The 18,619-nt window shown below is 47.3% G+C and overlaps 2 protein-coding genes across 3 annotated transcripts in view; one reads left to right on the top strand and one right to left on the bottom strand.

The window, feature by feature from the left end:
• LOC4337040 (transcription factor GTE4) overlaps nucleotides 1-17,510 on the top strand; it is a 40,323-nt gene extending 22,813 nt beyond the window's left edge. Inside the window, exons 1-4 of one of the 2 annotated variants that reach the window (XM_066310044.1) lie at nucleotides 15,865-16,111; nucleotides 16,187-16,675; nucleotides 16,762-16,955; nucleotides 17,056-17,510. In XM_066310044.1, coding sequence (XP_066166141.1) covers nucleotides 15,893-16,111; nucleotides 16,187-16,675; nucleotides 16,762-16,932 — 879 coding nt within the window. In that variant the 5' untranslated portion in view covers nucleotides 15,865-15,892 and the 3' untranslated portion in view covers nucleotides 16,933-16,955; nucleotides 17,056-17,510. Of the gene's footprint in view, nucleotides 1-15,864; nucleotides 16,112-16,186; nucleotides 16,676-16,761; nucleotides 16,956-17,055 lie in introns of those variants that run through there. The other variant, XM_066310043.1, reaches the window with a different exon arrangement.
• On the bottom strand, nucleotides 12,745-18,092 carry LOC107280776 (uncharacterized). The gene is made up of 2 exons (XM_015780633.3): nucleotides 17,964-18,092; nucleotides 12,745-13,362 (listed from the first exon to the last, which is right to left on the bottom strand). Exon 2 carries the CDS (start codon nucleotides 13,308-13,310, stop codon nucleotides 12,951-12,953), a length of 360 nt encoding a protein of 119 aa, XP_015636119.1. The 5' UTR covers nucleotides 13,311-13,362; nucleotides 17,964-18,092; the 3' UTR covers nucleotides 12,745-12,950.
• Between the last annotated feature and the right edge of the window lie 527 nt (nucleotides 18,093-18,619).

Below are 18,619 nucleotides of genomic sequence, written 5' to 3'. Positions count from 1 at the left end.
CACTGCGCCCGTCTCGGCTTGGTAGTGCCACCCTCCGTTCTCCCTTCTTGCTCGTCCTCTCCCTCCCTAGCTCGCGTGGTAGCTCGGCTAGCCCCCCGAACACGCATGGACACTGCCCCAGGTCTCACCACCGAACCGCCGCTCGTCGCCCTTGCACCGCGCGCTAGCTCGCCGGCCGCCATGCTCTGTCCCGGAGGCCGTCTCTCGTCGCCAGCCAACCTCGGTGCCGCTCCGTCCAATCCGACGCCGGAAACGAATTCCTTGAACCCCGCAGATGCTCCCACCCCTTTGAATCGAACCCTCGTCGTCTCGTCGTGTTTTCCCCTTTTGATCTCCGGTGATTGCCGCCGCCGCAATCCACCGTCGTCGGCTCCTCTCGCGTCGATTCCTCTCGCCGCCACGCTCCCGGGGATCCCCTTGACCTCCCCCTGGCTGCCCCAAGGCCGTCGGCCTTCTCCTTTGTCTCCGCGCCGTGTCGCCGCTTCCGCCGCCGCCTAACGCCGCCGTGCGTGCGCCGCCGGTGACCATCGGGTCCCGCGTCACCGCGTGCGCGTCGCAACACCATACCGGTTCGGCTAAGCCCGAGCCCGCGCACCCTTCGCTCTCCTCGCGCGCGGCCACGTCGGCATGCCGGCGAGATTGGCCGCCGCCGCCGGCCGTCGTCGCGCGTCCTCTTCATGATCCGAGCCGTGGAATGAGTTCCCCTTCTCCTCCTCCTGCCGCCAGTGCTAGCCGCCCCTTCCGGCTCGCCGCCGTTCGCCGGATCCCGCCGCACACCGTGAGCCGTCGGATCAGCCTGCCCGGCCTCCTCTGCCTCCCCATCCGACGCGGCTTCCACGTGGACGCCACCTCAGTCCCGGGCCCGCTTGACTGGGTCAAGTCGCGCCCAGTCAGCCTCCTCCCTCCGTCTTCCCTCCCGTGCGTGCGGTCCACGGCAAGCCGTGCGGCTGCACGTGGGCCCGCCGCCATCCATCCACCCGGCGCGCCGCGCCCGAACCGCGTGCATCCGAAACCCTAGCGCCCGCCTCCGCGTGCACCCTCCCCACCGTGAACCCAACCACCGCCATGTGGGTCCCGCGCGGTGGACCGCGCCCACCCCGACGGGCCTCCCTCTCTCCCCGCGCGCCCTCATGGGCCGCCTCCTCGCGCCCGCGCCGGCCCATTTGGTTCGGCCGAGTCGCGTTAGCTTTTGGGTCGCACCAATACCACCGAAACAAGTCTAGTATACATCCCTCCTTGATTTCCTTTTTCCACCCTTGTTCCATAAATCAATTCCTTATTCCAAAATTCCATGAATCATTTTCCTTGGTCCCGGATTCAATGACTGTCAATAATATTCTTGAGAATATTATTTCTATAAATTCCATAAATCATCTCTCCTATTCCAGAAACTCCAATTAAACTTTCAAAATTCATATCACCCAATTCGCAACTCCGATTGACTCCGTTCCACTTCCAATAATTCCGTAAATTGAGATCTATTTAATGGCACTACTAATTAGTCTAAATAGGATCTTTCTTTTGGTCCTTTGTTTAGGTTTTCGATTGTTTGCGTATAGTTGCGGTTATCGGATTTTCGTCGATCGCGGGTTTCCTCGAAGATTCGTGAAGCTTTGTGAAGATCTTGAGCAAGGCAAGTCACCCTTTGATCAATTGCCCCTATAATTGAAAAGTCATTATTATTTTGTTTACAACTTGCATTATTAGAATCACACACTTAACTTGCTTGGCCTCGGTTTGCGTGCCAAACCGACGGACCTACCCAGTAGTCGCACTAATTTCCGTAGGTCTTACTACCCTGATTCCTTGTCGCTCCACCCTTGTGGTACCTCGGTATTCGTGCTCTCTGAGCGCGTATACCAAATATCCCACATACACCGTTGTTTGTCGAAAACTTGGGAAATGGGTTTGTGAAGCCTTCAAAAACCCGACATGTGGTGTCGGTGTGTTTGAAAATAAAATGAATTGTGAAAACTCGCGATGCGGGGGTTGTGCCTATGTGGCACTGTCCCGTATTCGCATATAAGGACCGATTCCTGTGGGAAACTCATCGAACATAATCAAAGTGCAACCACAAGGTGGAATGGGACACCCTGGCTAAGTAACTAGTCGGTTCAGGGAAACCTCGCATGCCAATAGTTGGGAACGTCGGGGCGGGGTCGGACAAACCGGGTTCCTGGTAAGGCAAGGACGAGAAGCTTGCTCACTTACCGATCAAGGTGGTTGGAGTTTGATTTGTGAACGCCTAAAATGGCCTATGTTTATGTGAGGATTTGATCCTTCTATGTGGCATGAGGTAACCCTGGGTTGGCTTGGGAAAGGCTTTGTTGCGAACCTCCGATACCGACGGGTGTTCGGAATAAGTTCGTATCTTGTGGGTAAAGTGTACCCCTCTACAGAGGTTAACTAACTGTTCGAACAGCCGTGCCCACGGTCATGGGCGGATGTGAGGTGGTTCCCGTTGCGTAGATTTGTTTGCCTGTGCTTTGTGAAAAGTTGTTGTGGTGTGGGAATCGTAACCAGAATCAGCCTATGTGGCAGATGGACGACCTGAGTGGTCAGAAACGAATCTGTGTGATTTGGGATGTCTGCGGGCATCATAGACTAGGCTTCCCGAGTGGAAGCGGACTGTTGTGCTGCTGGGCAGCTGGACTCTGGGAGTCCGAGAAAATGAAAAAGGCTCTGGTTGCCGATTAATCAAGTGGAATGGCTCTGGGAGCCGAGAAGTAATGATCTGACCCGGGGGGTCGGTACATTACTAAATGAGCTGTTGAAAAGCACCTCTTAAAGTCGAATCGAGACGCAAGTCTCTTTTCGGCCCAAACTTAGAAAGAAATAAATCACTTAGTGATTTCAAAATGTCTTCAAATAAAAGATTTGCAAAACAACCTTGCCTCTCTTCCAAGCTTGCATTAAACACCTAAGTTCCCGTGACTTGCTGAGTACGAAAGTACTCACCCTTGCTCTATATAAATATATATATAGTTCCTCCGCCCTGAAGAGAAGATAAAGTGAAGTGAAGATTAGGGTTTCGTCCTGGTTCCCAGCCGTCGCCTGTGGTGTTGGGTGTTAGTTCGTTGGTTCCGCTGCTGCTGCTGTTGTTGGTGTTTCCTCGTCCGTGTCGTCGGTTGCATTCTCGGGTTGTTCTGAGCTGCAACCTAAGTTAAGGTAAATAAGTCCTCTATCTATTTTAAGGATTTGCAATGACTCATATTTGTCACCGTGGGTACCAGCACTATGTCCTGGGACTGGTACCGAGATCGCGGTTTCGTAGGAAGCGATTCGCGCCGTTTTTCCTACGACACGCTCCTATCAGGTGCCGTTGTGTGGCGGTGCCGGATTGGGGTGTGACAAGAAGTCCTCAATAAATGCTGTGCGAGGGGAGTAAGCAGGCATTCCGTGATGCGTCGACGCCGAACCGTACTCATCGTCTGTTTGCACAAGAGGGAGAAACCAAAAAATATGGCGTAGTTAGTAACGATACATATAATTAGAAACTAAAGCGTGTTATTGTTTAAAATGACTTACATGTGTGCTGTGTGTGGCCCTGCTCTGGCGCACGCGGAGTGATATGAAGTCCCCATGCTGGTGTGTTCAACACGTTGTCCCCCGTTGGCATGTAAGGGAAGTGTGCCGACCCAGATGCTCCCTGCGAGGGGTGAACATAAGGCGGAGTTTGGAATACCTGCGGACGTGGTGGTGCCGTGCTCGACGTGGGTACCCCTGATCCGGCTGACCCCCTGGTGTACTCCGGTGCTGGGGTGTGCTGAAAGGTAAGGACGACCGTGAGATGTGTGGGCCGCTTCGTACCCGCGACGTGAAGAGGATGGACCACTCCGATCCACGCTGGAACGTCGGGGTAGTGGTGGTGATGGCCGTCGGCCCGACGTCTGCACCACATCTGCCGCGCTCCGACAGGAGACACGACGTAGTAGTGCGGCAGCACGTGCACGGAAGTTGCGAAGGATGCTCGCCACGTCGTCAGGCCTGACGACTGGAGGTCTCGCCTCTAGTCTTTGCAGCATGGTGTCGGACTCCACGTGAACGTGCTCAACAAATTCCGCCTGTTCCACAAATAATCAAGGCAATTAAAATTATTTAACCAGTTGCACATTTATTAAGAGTATTTAACAAGATGCACATTTGTTAGAAATAATGAACCAGTTGCACATCATTTATAAATACTGAACTAGTTCCACATTTATGTAAGAAAAGGAACTAGTTGAACCAATTGCACATTTATTAGACATACTGAACTACTTGCTAACTTTTTAAAAATATTGAACTAGTTGCTCAAATTCCACAAATAAACACGTACCATTGAGTTGTAAGCTGATCTAGGCTGAGGGGCAAACGTGTCAGTAATCGCTGCCTGGTGGGGGACGGTGCTATCTCCTTGTGGAGGAAAACACCTCCATCATGTAACACTGCGATACCAACGAAGGTAAGCTCCATAATAACTCCCATCGTCTGGAGGTGTCTGAAGTGCCAAGTTATCAGCTGCGTGCTCCCACTCTTGTACCGTCGGCTGAACCGTGGTCACAACAACTAGCTCGTAGGAAAGCCCGAGCCCCTTTCTGGAGTACCTGCACAACAACAAATTCACACATCAGAAAAAATATTGTGTAGTGATTTATTTTAAAAAATGTAGGATTAAACAACTGTGATGTGAACTAACCTATGAAGACTATCAGCCAAAGGACGACCATCTCTCGGAGGGAAGTCCTGATACATGCCCAACTGTTTGAGAACCCTGTGGACATTGTGTGGCTCGACGTGCACGTCCACCACGAGGTGACAAGTTGTCATCCAGAGTTGCATATCTCGCGTGCAAAGATCCGCGAGACCGTGCGGTGCACGATCATTGACATCGTGCTGAGTGTAGGGAGTCCACCGAACACGGTCAGGCGTAAGCTGATCAAAGTCAGCTACAAACTGAGTGTAGACACGACGTGTCATCCCGCTAACCCACTGCGGCTGTAACAAGTAGTAGTTTTCATTAGTCATATAAGGAAAGTTTGTGAACTAGTATTCATAATGATAACATAAACGAATTTAACAAAAAATACCTCACGGTGTGTCCACAAGGATCCCATAGTGGGACGATCGTCGATGTCATCAACACCAGACCTGTACATCTCTCGCAAACCGTAGTTTGCGTACGAGTCAAGCTGAGGCCTCCCAATGTCGAAGCGCTCGTGCGCCCACAACATAAGTAGCAACGGGCATCCAGGGAGTGAACTTTGCTTGCTGTTCCTCACGCAAGCATCACACAGTCCGGCATATGTCGCCGCAAGTACCGCCGACCCCCAACTGTACTGTGGAATCTCCGCGATAGGTAACTCTGCAATCTGCTCCGCAAAGTGGATGAAGTACTTGTCCACGGAGTCAGCGTGAGTTCCCGTGAACATCACCCATCCAAACAACCACAACAGGTAAGCGACTAAGTGCCGCTGCACGATCCACTCCTCCTGGTCATCAGGGAAGACATCCTGTCGAAACTGATTTAACCAACTTTTCGTAGGCCCGTGCCCATCTGTGAGATCCTCCAGTGCAACAGGCAGCACACCACCAAAACTGGCCAGAAGGTCATCCGCCCATCCAGCATTCACCATTGTTGGGCCAACTGCTGGCCCAGCTATCGGCAGCCCCAACAAATAAGACACATCCTGCAGAGTGGGCACCATCTCTCCAACTGTGAGGTGGAAAGTGTGGGTCTCAGGCCTCCATCTATCCACAAGAGCACTCAGAAGCGCCGCGTCAATGTGGATTCGTTCGGACCTTGCACGTGAAGGCTCGACCAACCGTGCAAACGTCAACAACCCAGCTGCTCTCAGCCTACAACATGACAGAGCGCAAGTTATTAATACATGAAAATATAAACACCTTGTATTAGTAAAAACAATATATTTTCACACACCTTGGAACCCAAAGAGGATCAATACGCCAATATTGATCCGGTCCTCGCATCTTTAGCACATTGCAGAAAGTTCCTGTACTAAGACGTCGCGATCGATGGTTCCTATCAATCTCCTTGTCTATCAGCTGCCCATCATATTGATCAGCCATACCTGCAGATCGAAAACCACATTAGTACAATGCACGTATGGTAACAGTACAGTAAATGTATGCAACATAATTCAAGTAACAAATTTGCATGCCATTTCAATTTAAAATTACAGTACCAGCACACATAGATACAGATAAGAACAGTTCAGTACATTTCAATTTAAAATTACAAGCCCAGGACACATATATTATGATATTACAAGTGCAGTGCAGTTCGAAATTTAAATTACAATTCCAATACAAATACATGACGATATTAAAAGTGCAGTGCAGTTCAAAATGAAAATTACAAGGCCATTACAAATAGATTCGGGTAATAAAAGTGCAAGAAAGTTCAAATTAAAATTACAGACGCACTAAACATAAATTGAACGATAACGATCTTCAAAGTAGGGAGTCCACCAAGGATAATAGCGAACTAAGAATTATTTTTCTTCTTCGACTTCCCCTTTGGAACGCGACGAACATCAGCGCCTGTGGCATCTTGCCCTACATTGTACATGCTGCAATCTTTACGGGAATGGTTCTCCCCGCAAAGAATGCAAGCTTTCTTACGACGAGAACGATCTTTCACTTCAGCTTCATCCATAAGGTTCTTGATCCTGCGCGACTGGCGACGACCCTTAGTATCAACTAATAAATTTGAGTCAGGAACCTAATTAGCTTGCCCTGGAGGAGGACGAGTGAAATCGCACACGGCACGCCAACCACGCAATTCACCACGCCAAGTTGCCTCCCACGATTCCTTTCTAAAGTAGGGAGAAACAAAAATGTTTCCATCAACACCCCCTTTTGCGGAAGCAGCAAGAACATGGGAACATGGCCGATGTAACAGGTAAGGCTTGTTGCAATTGCATTTGCAAGCGTGATACTCTGGCCACAACGTGCATTCCAATGTGATGTCAGTAGTCCCAATGCCGACACCACTCTTGTCACGAAGTCGTATCTCAAATAACAACTCTCTATTCCCAGCAGGCCACACTCTGTGGATTCCTCCCTTCTTACTTTTCTCATCCATGTACTGTGTAATAGCGGGGCTATACTTAACACTAGGTTTGCTGAGGTTCAGACTAGCCATGGAATACCTTTTACAGAGATACTTCTGTGTACCCCTCGTGATGCCCTCCAGGATAGCAACAAGTGGTAGAGGTCGTGTATTCTTCATAACCCAGTTATACACTTCAGCAAGATTTGTTGTCATCACACCATACCTCAATCCGTCTGTATCGTACAACAACGACCATTTCTCCCTTGGCTCAAATTCTACCCACTCCGTGAAGCACTTCGTGGCCCTTCCACGCTTCCTGCGCCGAGTAATACTTGGTGCTTCATTAGGAATGGGTTCAAGTCCCTCCGGCTCCTCCTGTCTGGCAACTATAGGTTTTTTCCTAACCTCTTCCATGTGTGTAGTGGTCAAACGATCCAGTTGATCCCATATGGCATCAAACTTTCTTTGTTAATTCTGCTTGCATAACTTCTTGAACAGGTCCATCAATCTCTTACTCCTAAATTGTCTATAAAAATTAGCCCCAAAATGTCGCATGCACCATCTGCTATGTAAATCTGGCCATGGCACGAACTGTGTGACATCTTCTTGAAGCTTCTATATCGCTGATAGCAAACCGGCGTGTCGGTCATGCAGAACACACACATTTGGTCTGTTTTCAACAACACACATTTTAATGTGCCGCAAAAACCATAGCCAGCTTGATGTGTTCTCGCTTTCAACAAATGCAAAAGCAACAGGAACGACATGGCTATCCGCGTTGACTCCGATCGCGGTTAGAATTGTTCCTCTGTACTTGCCTGTCATGAAAGTGCCATCAACACAGAGCAAAGGAATGCAATTTCTAAAGGCCTCTATCATGCACCCAAATGACCAGAAAGCCCGACGAAAAACATTCTCCCCATATTCATTCACCTCATCGAGAATAGCCATGTGTGTGCCCGGGTTTCTTGCCTGCATCACCTCCAATAGTGGGGGAAGATTGTGATAAGAATCCTCATAAGTTCCAAACCTCATCTCCAATGCTTTCTGTTTTGCCCTCCAAGCCTTGTCGTACGATATCTCATATCTGTACTCTTTCTCAACGTCATGCATTATGGTGAAAGGGGACAAAGATGTTTTTCTAACCACCTTTGAATATACCATTTGTGTCACAAATGCCGCTGTCAGGTTTCTGTGCACCAGACGGGTATTCTCCAACAAACACGTATGTTGCTCAACCCTCGAAGCTACCCATAAAGTGTCATGTTGTGGCTTGTAACCATGCACTCTCTAAGGACATCCACCCTGTATGCACTTCACGTCATACGTCGTCCTATTTGAAACCTTCACCCTGAACTCACGCTTCTGGACAAATGCCCACCTCTTCACCGCATCTTGTAAGTGACCTTTGTCATGAAACATCTGTCCAACTTTCACCTGCTTACTATCATAACACCAGTGGGCATCTAAACCATCGTTTACCTTCATACGACTCATTGATATGGTCGTCCAATCATCGGGTATGTTAGTTTCGTTGTCCCACAGTGTTGTATCTTCTCCTTCCACTACAAGTGCAAGGTATTCCTCGTTTTCCACTTCCATCTGATCCACTACCGCCTCATTCTCCTCCGCTGCATCAACACGCATAGGCGAATCCGGTTCTTCATCGTCCGAGTCATTGGCCTCACGATTAGTACCACGAACAATGACCTCTCCTTGTGTATTACCCTCTACTACTTCTTTCCCTCGACCTTGCTCAGTCCGCCAAACATTTTCAGCTTGTCCACCTTCCAACGGAGTTTCTTCCACCACGGCATGACTTGACTCCCCCGATCGATCAACACATGTTGTCTTCTGCACCACTATTGCCAGGCTATAGCCTTTCTCCCTTACTTTACTAACAAACTTCCTCCAACTCCCAGTTGACGCAACCTCCACTACTCTCCACTGCCATCCATGTTGACCCCTCACTGGCCACACGGCATTTATGACAAATTTATCGTGCATTGGATCTACCCCAAACATATTATACAACCACCCTAACACGTCGTTCAAACCCATATGCTCCGGTGCATTCAGACTAGTATCATGGAAGGCATATACAGTCAAATCCACCCCGCTATCACATATTTATATAGGAGCATCGCCATAATACAGACGAATGGGCATATCACCTGACATCCTGATAAAACATGACAAATAGTCTCACGTTTAATCATTTAATCATTCGATAATTACCCTATTACAACTTATACTATATTGCCGTGTACTAATTTACAACTATTAGTAACAAACAACTAGTTTAATAATCCAAATAAAATATAACACCTTTCTACCTATTTTAACACACAACATATCAATAATATGTACTAACTAAGAACTAATTTAACCGTACAATTACTTAAATAACTCTACCAACATTTAGCAATAACAAATATGTGCTAACCATACATACTAACATCGAACAATGCGAAACAATTAACAACTCTTAAACCAATTTTTTATTAAACTTTCATATGCATTGTACTTAGGGATTACTAATGTATACCTTAACTTCACTGCTGGAGGGCGTCGCCAACCCTTTCCTCCCGGCCGGCGCCTCCTCGGCCTCCTCTCCGGCCTGCTATCCCCTCCCCTCGCTCCCTCCGGCGCTCACGGCGACGATGTGGTGACTCTCGGCGGCGGCTGGCGATGTGGTCCTCAAAACAAATCGAACTCGCGGCCTGGGGGACGGGGCTTTAAACCGGCCTGTCGAACGCCCATTGTTCGACAGGGTCGGTGGAGGGCCCTGTCGAACGCCCCCGGTTCGACAGGCCTCGCGGCGCCGGGTGGTGGGCCCTGTCGAACTCCCTCCGTTCGACAGGTGAGCGTGTCGAACGCCAGCCGTTCGACAGGGGTTTGTCGACTGCCCGTCGTTCGATAGGTGCCCTATCGAATTGCACCCGTTCGACAGGGACCTACTTTCGCGATTTTCCCCGGTTGGCCACTACTTTTGCGATTTTCCATAAAAATAATATTAATTCTCAAAAAAAACCGCAAACCGAACCGAATCGAACAGTGGCAAACCGAACCCGCTCTTGCACTGTTGCTGCTGCCATGAGAAGGACTGAAGGAGGAGGTGATTGTCAAAGTCAAGTATTTAGAAGCATCGACAACGACCTGCAGCCCACGGCCGCGACGCGATACGAATTACCCGAAACCGCAAAAGAAACCGAAACATTTGCAGTGCTCGCAAAGAGGCAAGAGCAGAAGCTGGGTCAAACGGATTATTGGACACAAGTGGAACAGCAAGAAATGATTAAAACTCGCGCGACGCATATTCCGTCACCACGGCAGCACGGCTAGTTCCGTGGAACCGAAAACCGAATCCGACCGGAACAGATCGGTTTGTTGACATATCGTGACTTTGAGTTTAAGAGCAGAGTTTTGAGCCTTTATCAATCGTGACTCAGAACACGTAAGTGGCCCGGAGCATGAAGCTGTGCTTGGACTAATCCTATTCCTATAGGTTTGATGATTTGCCGTTGATCTCCAGGCTATTGATTTGTCTGTCGTTGCCACGCCCACGAACACGAAACACCGCGCGTGGTGACGGCACCTTATCCACCACACTTTGCCACACTTTGTGGCTAGCAATTTATCCACCACACTTTTGTGGCTGCCACAACTTGCCTAACGTTAGTTGTGGCAAAATGTGGCCGACAACCAAACACACCCGAAGTTTTGATCTTGGAGGGAGGCAGGAGTGTTCAAGCAAATAGAGTACTCCCTCCGTCTCAAAAAAAGAAGACAAACCCTGAGCATAAATTTGTACATGCATCATGTCCAGTTGTACGTCCAAATTCATATCCAGGGTTTGTTTTTTTAAGGGAGGGAGTAGGCTTATCCTAGGTTCTTGTCTTTTTATATTTCTTTCTTAGGGTTTTTGCCCTACAACAGTATAATGTCGGTTTGTAACCGGCTCGACTTTCTCTCTGTTGAAGGCGAACCTCACTTGAACCGGACTGAAGTACCAAGCCAGCCAGATCAATCGTTCGCCGAGATCGCAGCAAAGTGGAGCGATTACAAAATGATGAACACGCGATGTTGTTGTTAAAGGTAGTAGTATGCCTTGAGAGAGGGGGGGGGGGGGGGCTAATGGGCGATCGATCGCCAGGCGATCAGATCCGCACCCCCTCCCCTATACTCAATACACTCCTCCCTCCTCTCCCCACTTTCTCCTCCCCTTCTTCTCTTCCTATTACAGTACACCACACAAATTTTTTTTAAAAAATAAAAATTAGAAAAATTTATGTATATAAATACTATATTAAAAAATTTGAATTCAAATTCAAATTTGAATCGGGTATGTAAACTTTTGACTTATAAACTTTGGGTCTATAAACTTTAGGTGTATAAACTTTAGATGTATAGAAATACTATATATAGAAAATATTTGAATTCAAATTCAAATTTGAATCGGATATATAAACTTTTGACATATAAACTTTTGGTCTCTAAATCTTAGATGTGTAAACTTTGGGTCTAAACTTTAGATGTGTAAACTTGAGGTGTATAAACTTTAGGGATAGAAATTTACTAAAATAGAAAAATAATGTGGTGCCAAAAAAGGAAACCAGGTGGAGGAAGGGAGGGGGCGGGGGATTAATCGCTACCCCCGTCCCGAGGCGATGGATCGCCAATTAGGTTTTCCGCCTTGAGACGTCATTGCTTTCAGGAACCCGAACCCGAACGGTGCCGATTAGCAATTTTCATCTCAACAACACTAGGATCATCTTTTTATTTATTTATTTTCAAATCGGATTGACAGAGACATTCTCAAGGCACATGTACGCAGTACGCCTGTGCAAAAGCAAAGTGTCGAACCGAACCCAAACCTGCAACCGGGTCGCAAGGTTTCTTTGCAAACAAAACCAAGAGACGCACAAAAATTATCCACAGTGGGGCCCACCAAGATGAAAAATACATGCTCTCCGCTGATTAACTACTGGAGTACTGCAAGGCACAAACCGAACCCGGAACCGAACAGCTTTATTTTAATGCATTCTGTCTTTTTTTTCGAGATGCTAATGCATTCTGTTAATCCGCATGTCCATGTCTTCTTCTTCTCTCTCTTTTGGGAGAACTACTAGTTGCGAGCCATCAAAGACCTGACAAGTTTGATTTCTTCAATATGCTTGAAACACCGCAGCCTACACCATGCAAACGCTTGTTCTTTCAAATGCGTACTAGTAGTTGGTTGCTCTGGTTCTACCATGAATTTTTTTTAGATTATGATTGGTTGATTGCTGCTATGATTTCGAGAAAGACAAACAAAAGTTGGAGGAAATCCTCGTAAAAAAGGTAGACCTGCACAACATTCATAACTAGAAAAATGCAAGAAAAACATGCAAATTGGGAGCCAGCACACAAAACGATGGGATGAATTAGCACATAATTAATTACATGGTACTCCCTCCGGTTTTAAATATAACAACTTCTGGGTGGACGTAACATATCCTAATACTATGAATACACCTAAACATTGTTATATTTTTGGGACAGAGAGAGTAGAAAAACTTAAAAATGAATTAGCATGTTTTTTAAAGTAATTTTCTATAAAAAAATTTAGACAAAATACGCCATTTAATAGTTTGGGAAACATACATGTAAGAACGTGAGGGAGGGAGTTAGGAACATGGATAAAAGAACATAAACAACCTCATGTATGATACATAAAACCTCATAAAAGTTAACAATCACACTGCTACATCACATAATAACTGAAAATATCATAAGTACACTAAAAGCATTATGGATTACACGCAAAGGTACAAACTAGTAGTAGTGCATACACACAGAGGTACAGGAGATTACACACACTCGTACAAACAGAGGAAACAGAGGTTTGCAACTATGTCATGAAGACGAACCCTCCGAGCGCAGCCACCAAGACGAGAGGCAAAATCGACACCCACAGTATCGTCTTTCCGACGGCGCGCCGGCCGTTGAGGTCGCCGGAGACCCAGAACCCGGCCCACGCCTCCGCGAAGCCGAAGATGGCCACGCCTCCTGTGATGCCGTAATAGAGGTAGAATGGCGCCTTGCCGTGGTGTTGAAATATGCCTCCGGGCGCCTTGAACACACCGACGAAGATCGCCGCCGCGGCCTCCACGACGCCGCCAGTGATCAGCGCCGCCGGCAGCTTCTCCGCGCTGCGGCATGCCTCGGAGATCAGCGCCAAGATGTTGACGAGGGATGCCATGACCTCCATCTCCTAGCGTATGCGAATTGCTGTCTCGCGTTGAGAGAAATGGTGGCTCTAGCTGGTGTGAGCGTCGAGAAATGGGTGAGCTCTTCAGTGTTCATGCCGTGTATTTATAGCGAAGGGGCAGGAAAAAAAGATACCAAAACCGAACCGAATGCACGTTGCTGTTCTGCTGCAACGACAAGATGAATAGTAGTAATAAGCAAGTCAAGCGTCGCAGCAGCGAGGGGAGACACCGACCTGGCACCATGGCCGTGTCCGCGTGCGACCGCGAAACGGATTAACCGAAACCGAACCAGCGCTTCGGGTTTCGCCGCGCTCGCCGACGCCAGCAACCTACGAAGTACGAATGGCCAAATTCTCCAATGACGCTCATCACTGCTCACATGCACTCTGGTGGAGGACAACGTATTGGGCAATGGGCATGAAGTTACTCTGAACAACCGAACCCGGACCCGAAGTGCTCGGATTCTTGAGCGCAGAGCTTTGAGCTCGACCGACGTCGTTAACTCTTTTATCCTTTTCGGACAATTTCACTTTCATGGCTACTAGTCAAAAAAACCAATGATCCAAACGGTTTAATTTTCTGGATCGGTTTCCGCAGCCTTTCGTCATACTACCAACCCGTGTAGGACAGACGGCATCGTGTCAGTGCACGCAAATGCCAAGGGGGCAGCTGTGTGTGCATGAAATGATTTTAAGCCTTCCCTCGCCTCGAACCGAATCCGAACCCGAGCTATTCGGTTTTCTCTAAACAGAAAGCGACGCGCCGGAGAAACACACGGATGAATCACAAGATGCTGCTAAGGGCTTGTTTAATAGAGCTACAACAGAAACACATTCAGGGGTCTTCCAACTAGCTCTATAAGATGGTGGGCTAGATGATCTGGGTTCGAAACCTCACCCCTTCTAATTATTTGATATTAGATCATTCCTTAATATTCGCATTTTTAATAGAGCTACAACTGCTAATTTTAGCTTAAGGAGTCGGTCTGTAGTGGAGTTGTGGAGCAGTCTAAACCCAGCTCCAACTTACTAGTTTATTTTGTGAGAGAGTCCACCTAGCTCCGCTCTAATTTTAGATGGAGCTGAAACTGTTTGGCTGAGCTCCAGCTCCAGGAGAGATAGAGCTAGTGCTTGGAGCTGTGCCAACCAGGACCTAAAAGTGTCAGCTCCGACTGCTCGAGTGCATTGCTGAACCCGTCGTCGTGCCTCACCCATGTTGAGTATACCCGAGCACGCTGAACCGGCCAGACATGGGCTGCTGAGGAGGAGTTGGTGGGTCAAGTTTAATACTAGATCCAATTATAAGATTATAACTTATATTTAAGTTAACATGTATATAAATGAGCTATAATGTTATCTTTATTTTTTTCTCCTCTCTTTATCTATCACCTGCGCATTTAATGTATTTTTCTTGAATAGCTAGCTTATGCATGAGAGCCAACCCTTTTTATTTTTTATTCTCTCTCTTCTATATAAGCTTATAATTAGTTTATAGCCTAAGATTAGACTTGCTCTAATGGGCGCGTGTGAGCCAACTGTTTAACTTGCACAGTGGGCGCACCCCCCTCCCCCACACTCATCGTGCAAAACGCCCCTGCGCTGCTACTTACGGTAATTATTACTCCCTCCATCTACTTTTAATAGTCATATTTCATCTTGACACATAGACCAAGGATAAATAATTCTACTTATCATCCATTTAAACATGCTACTAGTCATTCCTCGTAAATAAGCGATTCATTAATACTTACATTTCTCAATGTCCATGTAGCCAATCATGTATGGAAGAATGAAGAGTCATGCATTAAATCTAAGAAAGTTATTAAGATGATAAGTTGTTGGATTGAAATATGCCTATCAAAAATAAATTTTTCAGATTTGGAAATATGACTATCAAAAATAGATGGAGGGAGTATTAATTATCGTAATTAGCATTATTTTTTTTAAAAAAATAGTTCAAAGTTTAAAAGTTTGGAATTGAAAATTTTGAATTTTAAAGTTCAAAATTTTAAATTTTGAGTTAAAAGTTTAAAATTCTCAAAATTTAAAATTTTGGAGTAAAAGTTTTAAATTAAGTTTTAATAGAAATTTTGATACTTTTAATATATCCCAAAATTAATTAAGATGGAGAAAAAAAGAAAAAGAGCATACACATTCATGCATGCGCGTGGAGAGGCCGTGCGCGCGAGATAGCAAAACCATCTCGTGCAAAACCGGGGAGGGGTTGTTTGAGGAAAGAGGAAGAAGGGAATAAGAGGATAACGTGAGCCCCCACGTGCAGACTCACAACGAGCCACGTCAGCAAGAGCCATTCTCAAAACCACCGAAGAGAGTCATTTTGCATCGGCTTAAACAGTCGAGGGTTTAAGATATGTAGTATTGCGATTAAGGAATCTGGATTAGATTTGTTATGTATGTTTAAGGGAGTTCAGGTGGACTTATTCTAAGGCGGGGAAGACAAAGAGGTGTATCGCGCGCGCCGTCGGCCTTCTTGTCCGTAATGGACTGCCAGTCCAAACGAACACTTATGGGCCTCGCAGAGTACGTCGCAGGCGAGTTGGGCCTCGGCCTTGTCCGCGCACATGACACATCGCCTCGTCAGTGTCGCAGCAGCAGGGTCAAGCCGAAGCGCTACCCATGGGTCGCCTCACCTCCCCCGCCGCCGCCGGAACTCAAGCCGGCGAGGCGGAAGCGGAGCGGCCGGGATCCCGCCGAAGCTGCGGAACGGCAAGTGGGCGGGGCATCTGGTTCAACGGCGGATCTCGCCACGGGGAAGCCGAACCTCGCCGCTGGGTTGGGAGGTAAAATACAGTTCGTCGCCTCTTATGATGGTTGATTTGTTTTCGGTAGAATACAAAACCATCCTTTTTTCGCAGATAAACATCCTTTTCCGGCGATGCGGAAGCGGTGCGACCAGATCCTGGCGACGCTGCGGGAAGGACAAGCGGAGCATCTGGTTCAACGCCCCCGTGGAGGTCGACCGCCTCGGGCTCCACGACTACCACACCGTCATCAAGTGGGAGATTACCCTGGAGGAGAAGAACTTGCTGAGGGTTGGGTTGGAGAGCTTGCCAGAGAAGAAGATGCATAATGTGCTGCAGATTGTGCGGAAGAGGAACGGCAATCCTGAGCTGGTTGGGGGTGAGATCGAGCTGGATATTGATGAGATGGATGTCGAGACACAGTGGGAGCTTGATCGATTCGTCAACAACTTCAAGAAGGCGCTCAACAAGAGTCGACGGGCTGCCATTGTTAATGGTGAAAATGCCGATGTCATTGATGCTTCCGTGGCTAATGATAGTTATGTGCTGGTGAATGGCAGTACCGCTACGATGGTGGACAACGGTGACGTGGCAATGGCAATAGTAAGCAGCATGCTTTGTTCTTGGTTGCTATTAGCTTATGTGTGAAATGAGCTCTTATAATGGTTAATGTGTTTTGTTGTTTACAGGAGAGCAAGGATCCTGACAAGATCACTACACAGGCCGAGCAGTTGGATGAGTATGTAGATATCGGGGATGAAATGCCAACAGCAACTCTTTCTCTTAATATACATCGGCCGGTTATTCGCCGGCCCGGCGAAAAAAATGCCAACAGCAACTTACCAATCAGTGGAGATTGAGAAGGATACTGAGGTCGCGAGCGGTGGGTCCTCATCACTGCCACTTTATAATTAGAACAACCAACTTCTTGATGAATGGAAATTTTTGTGTTGTGTTCTATCTGATTTATGTTATTTGTTCAGATTCGGGGAGCTCAAAGGACAGCGTCTCAGAATTTGGCAATGCCCTTTCTCTGGTGTAAGGTGGCCAATCTAACAGTAGGATACGAGTAGGTGGATGGTAAATTTCCTTGTGTGATTGGTGCTGTGGATACACCAAAGTGTTGGTGTTTTGTAAGTTGATTAAGGGTGTGTTTTTCCACGCCAAAATTGGAAGTTTGAAGAAATTGGAACGATATGACGGAAAAGTTGGAAGTTTACGTGTGTAGAAAAGTTCGATGTGACGAAAAAGTTGAAAGTTTGAAGAAAAAAGTTGAAATCTAAACAAGGCCTAAGAGGAGTCGGTATCTGCTTGGATTTAGTCAAGATAGTTTGTAGTGAGTGAACTGGCTTTGTGGGTGTTCTGATAGTGCAGGTGTCCTTTGTACATATAAGTGAAAAGTGGAGATTACGGTAGCCATTTACTGACTGGTAGTTCACCAGGCTTTCTGATCTGAAGAAGTGGCTGTCTATTCTTCTCAATGCAGTTGTATTGTTGAGATTTGCTCCGGTCCATCAAAAAGTACCTTGAAGTATCAGTACCTCATGATACCAAATCGTTTCCAATCGTTGGATCTAAAAATATCTATCCTGCCCAGTTAGATCCAACGTTTGGAAACGATTTGGTACCGGGCCGGAGCAAGTCTCTTAGAGCATCCCCAGCAGTAGCGCTATCCCGTCCTCCATCCCATTTTTGGCGTATAGAAGGGGAAAAAGGGGCCAGCAGAGGCTCCATCACACACGCCATATTTGGAGGTCCTCCAAACGGAGACCTTCACAAGCCAAATATGGCGGTTCTCTCTCCTCACGTCATCCTCCAACTACCCATGTTCCAATCCAACTTATGCCACCATCAAGACTACTGGAAGTGACGGAAGAAAGGAGGTGTGTACCGGAACTCGCGGTGGAGATCGCTGGTGTAGGTGGAAAGGCAGCGGATTTGGCGGAGAGGCCCGCGCCCGCCGTCGCCCCCGCCGCTCGGCCGTCCCAGCCATCGCCGCCGCCCGCAGCTTTGCCCCCGCCGTCCCAGGCATCGTTGCCGCTCGTAGCTTCTCCCACGCCCTCTCCGGTTGTCCGCTCCGCTGCCGCCCCTCGCCCGCCCGACCATCACCGCCCCTCACCCGCCTGGCCCTGCCGTCGCCGTCCCTCTCCCGCCCGACCCGCCCCTCGCCACCGCTCCCTCGATGTAGAGTAGTAGTACTAGTAGAAGAGAGAAGGAATAGTTCAGCAGTAGTACTAGTAGAGAATAAATATAGTAGTAGATGTTACTTGCATTGCTTTTATACTCATTTTAAATATATCCGTTAAAATTTACTCATTTCTAAATATTATCGTGATAAATAACACCGTTAAATTAAGTCATTCAAAATATATCCCTTCAAATACAAATGTAAAGTTAGTTGGAAGATATTATTAAAATATAGAAGGATGTGATATGGAAGATACAATTTTAATGATCTTACATACCTAACTAATTTTATGTTTGGATGCTATATACCTAGATTCAAAATCTAACAAAAACATGTTTAAATTCAGTTCAAACTTGTTT

The sequence above is a fragment of the Oryza sativa genome, chromosome 4 (assembly GCF_034140825.1).
Source record: "Oryza sativa Japonica Group chromosome 4, ASM3414082v1".
Taxonomy (NCBI): Eukaryota; Viridiplantae; Streptophyta; class Magnoliopsida; order Poales; family Poaceae; genus Oryza; species Oryza sativa.
The sequence above is the reverse complement of the archived record's forward strand: the minus strand, read 5'-3'. Positions and strand labels throughout refer to the sequence as shown.

Excerpts from the sequence above, each read along its gene's own strand:
- LOC107280776 (XM_015780633.3), bottom strand. The coding sequence starts at position 13,310 with ATGGAGGTCATGGCATCCCTCGTCAACATCTTGGCGCTGATCTCCGAG.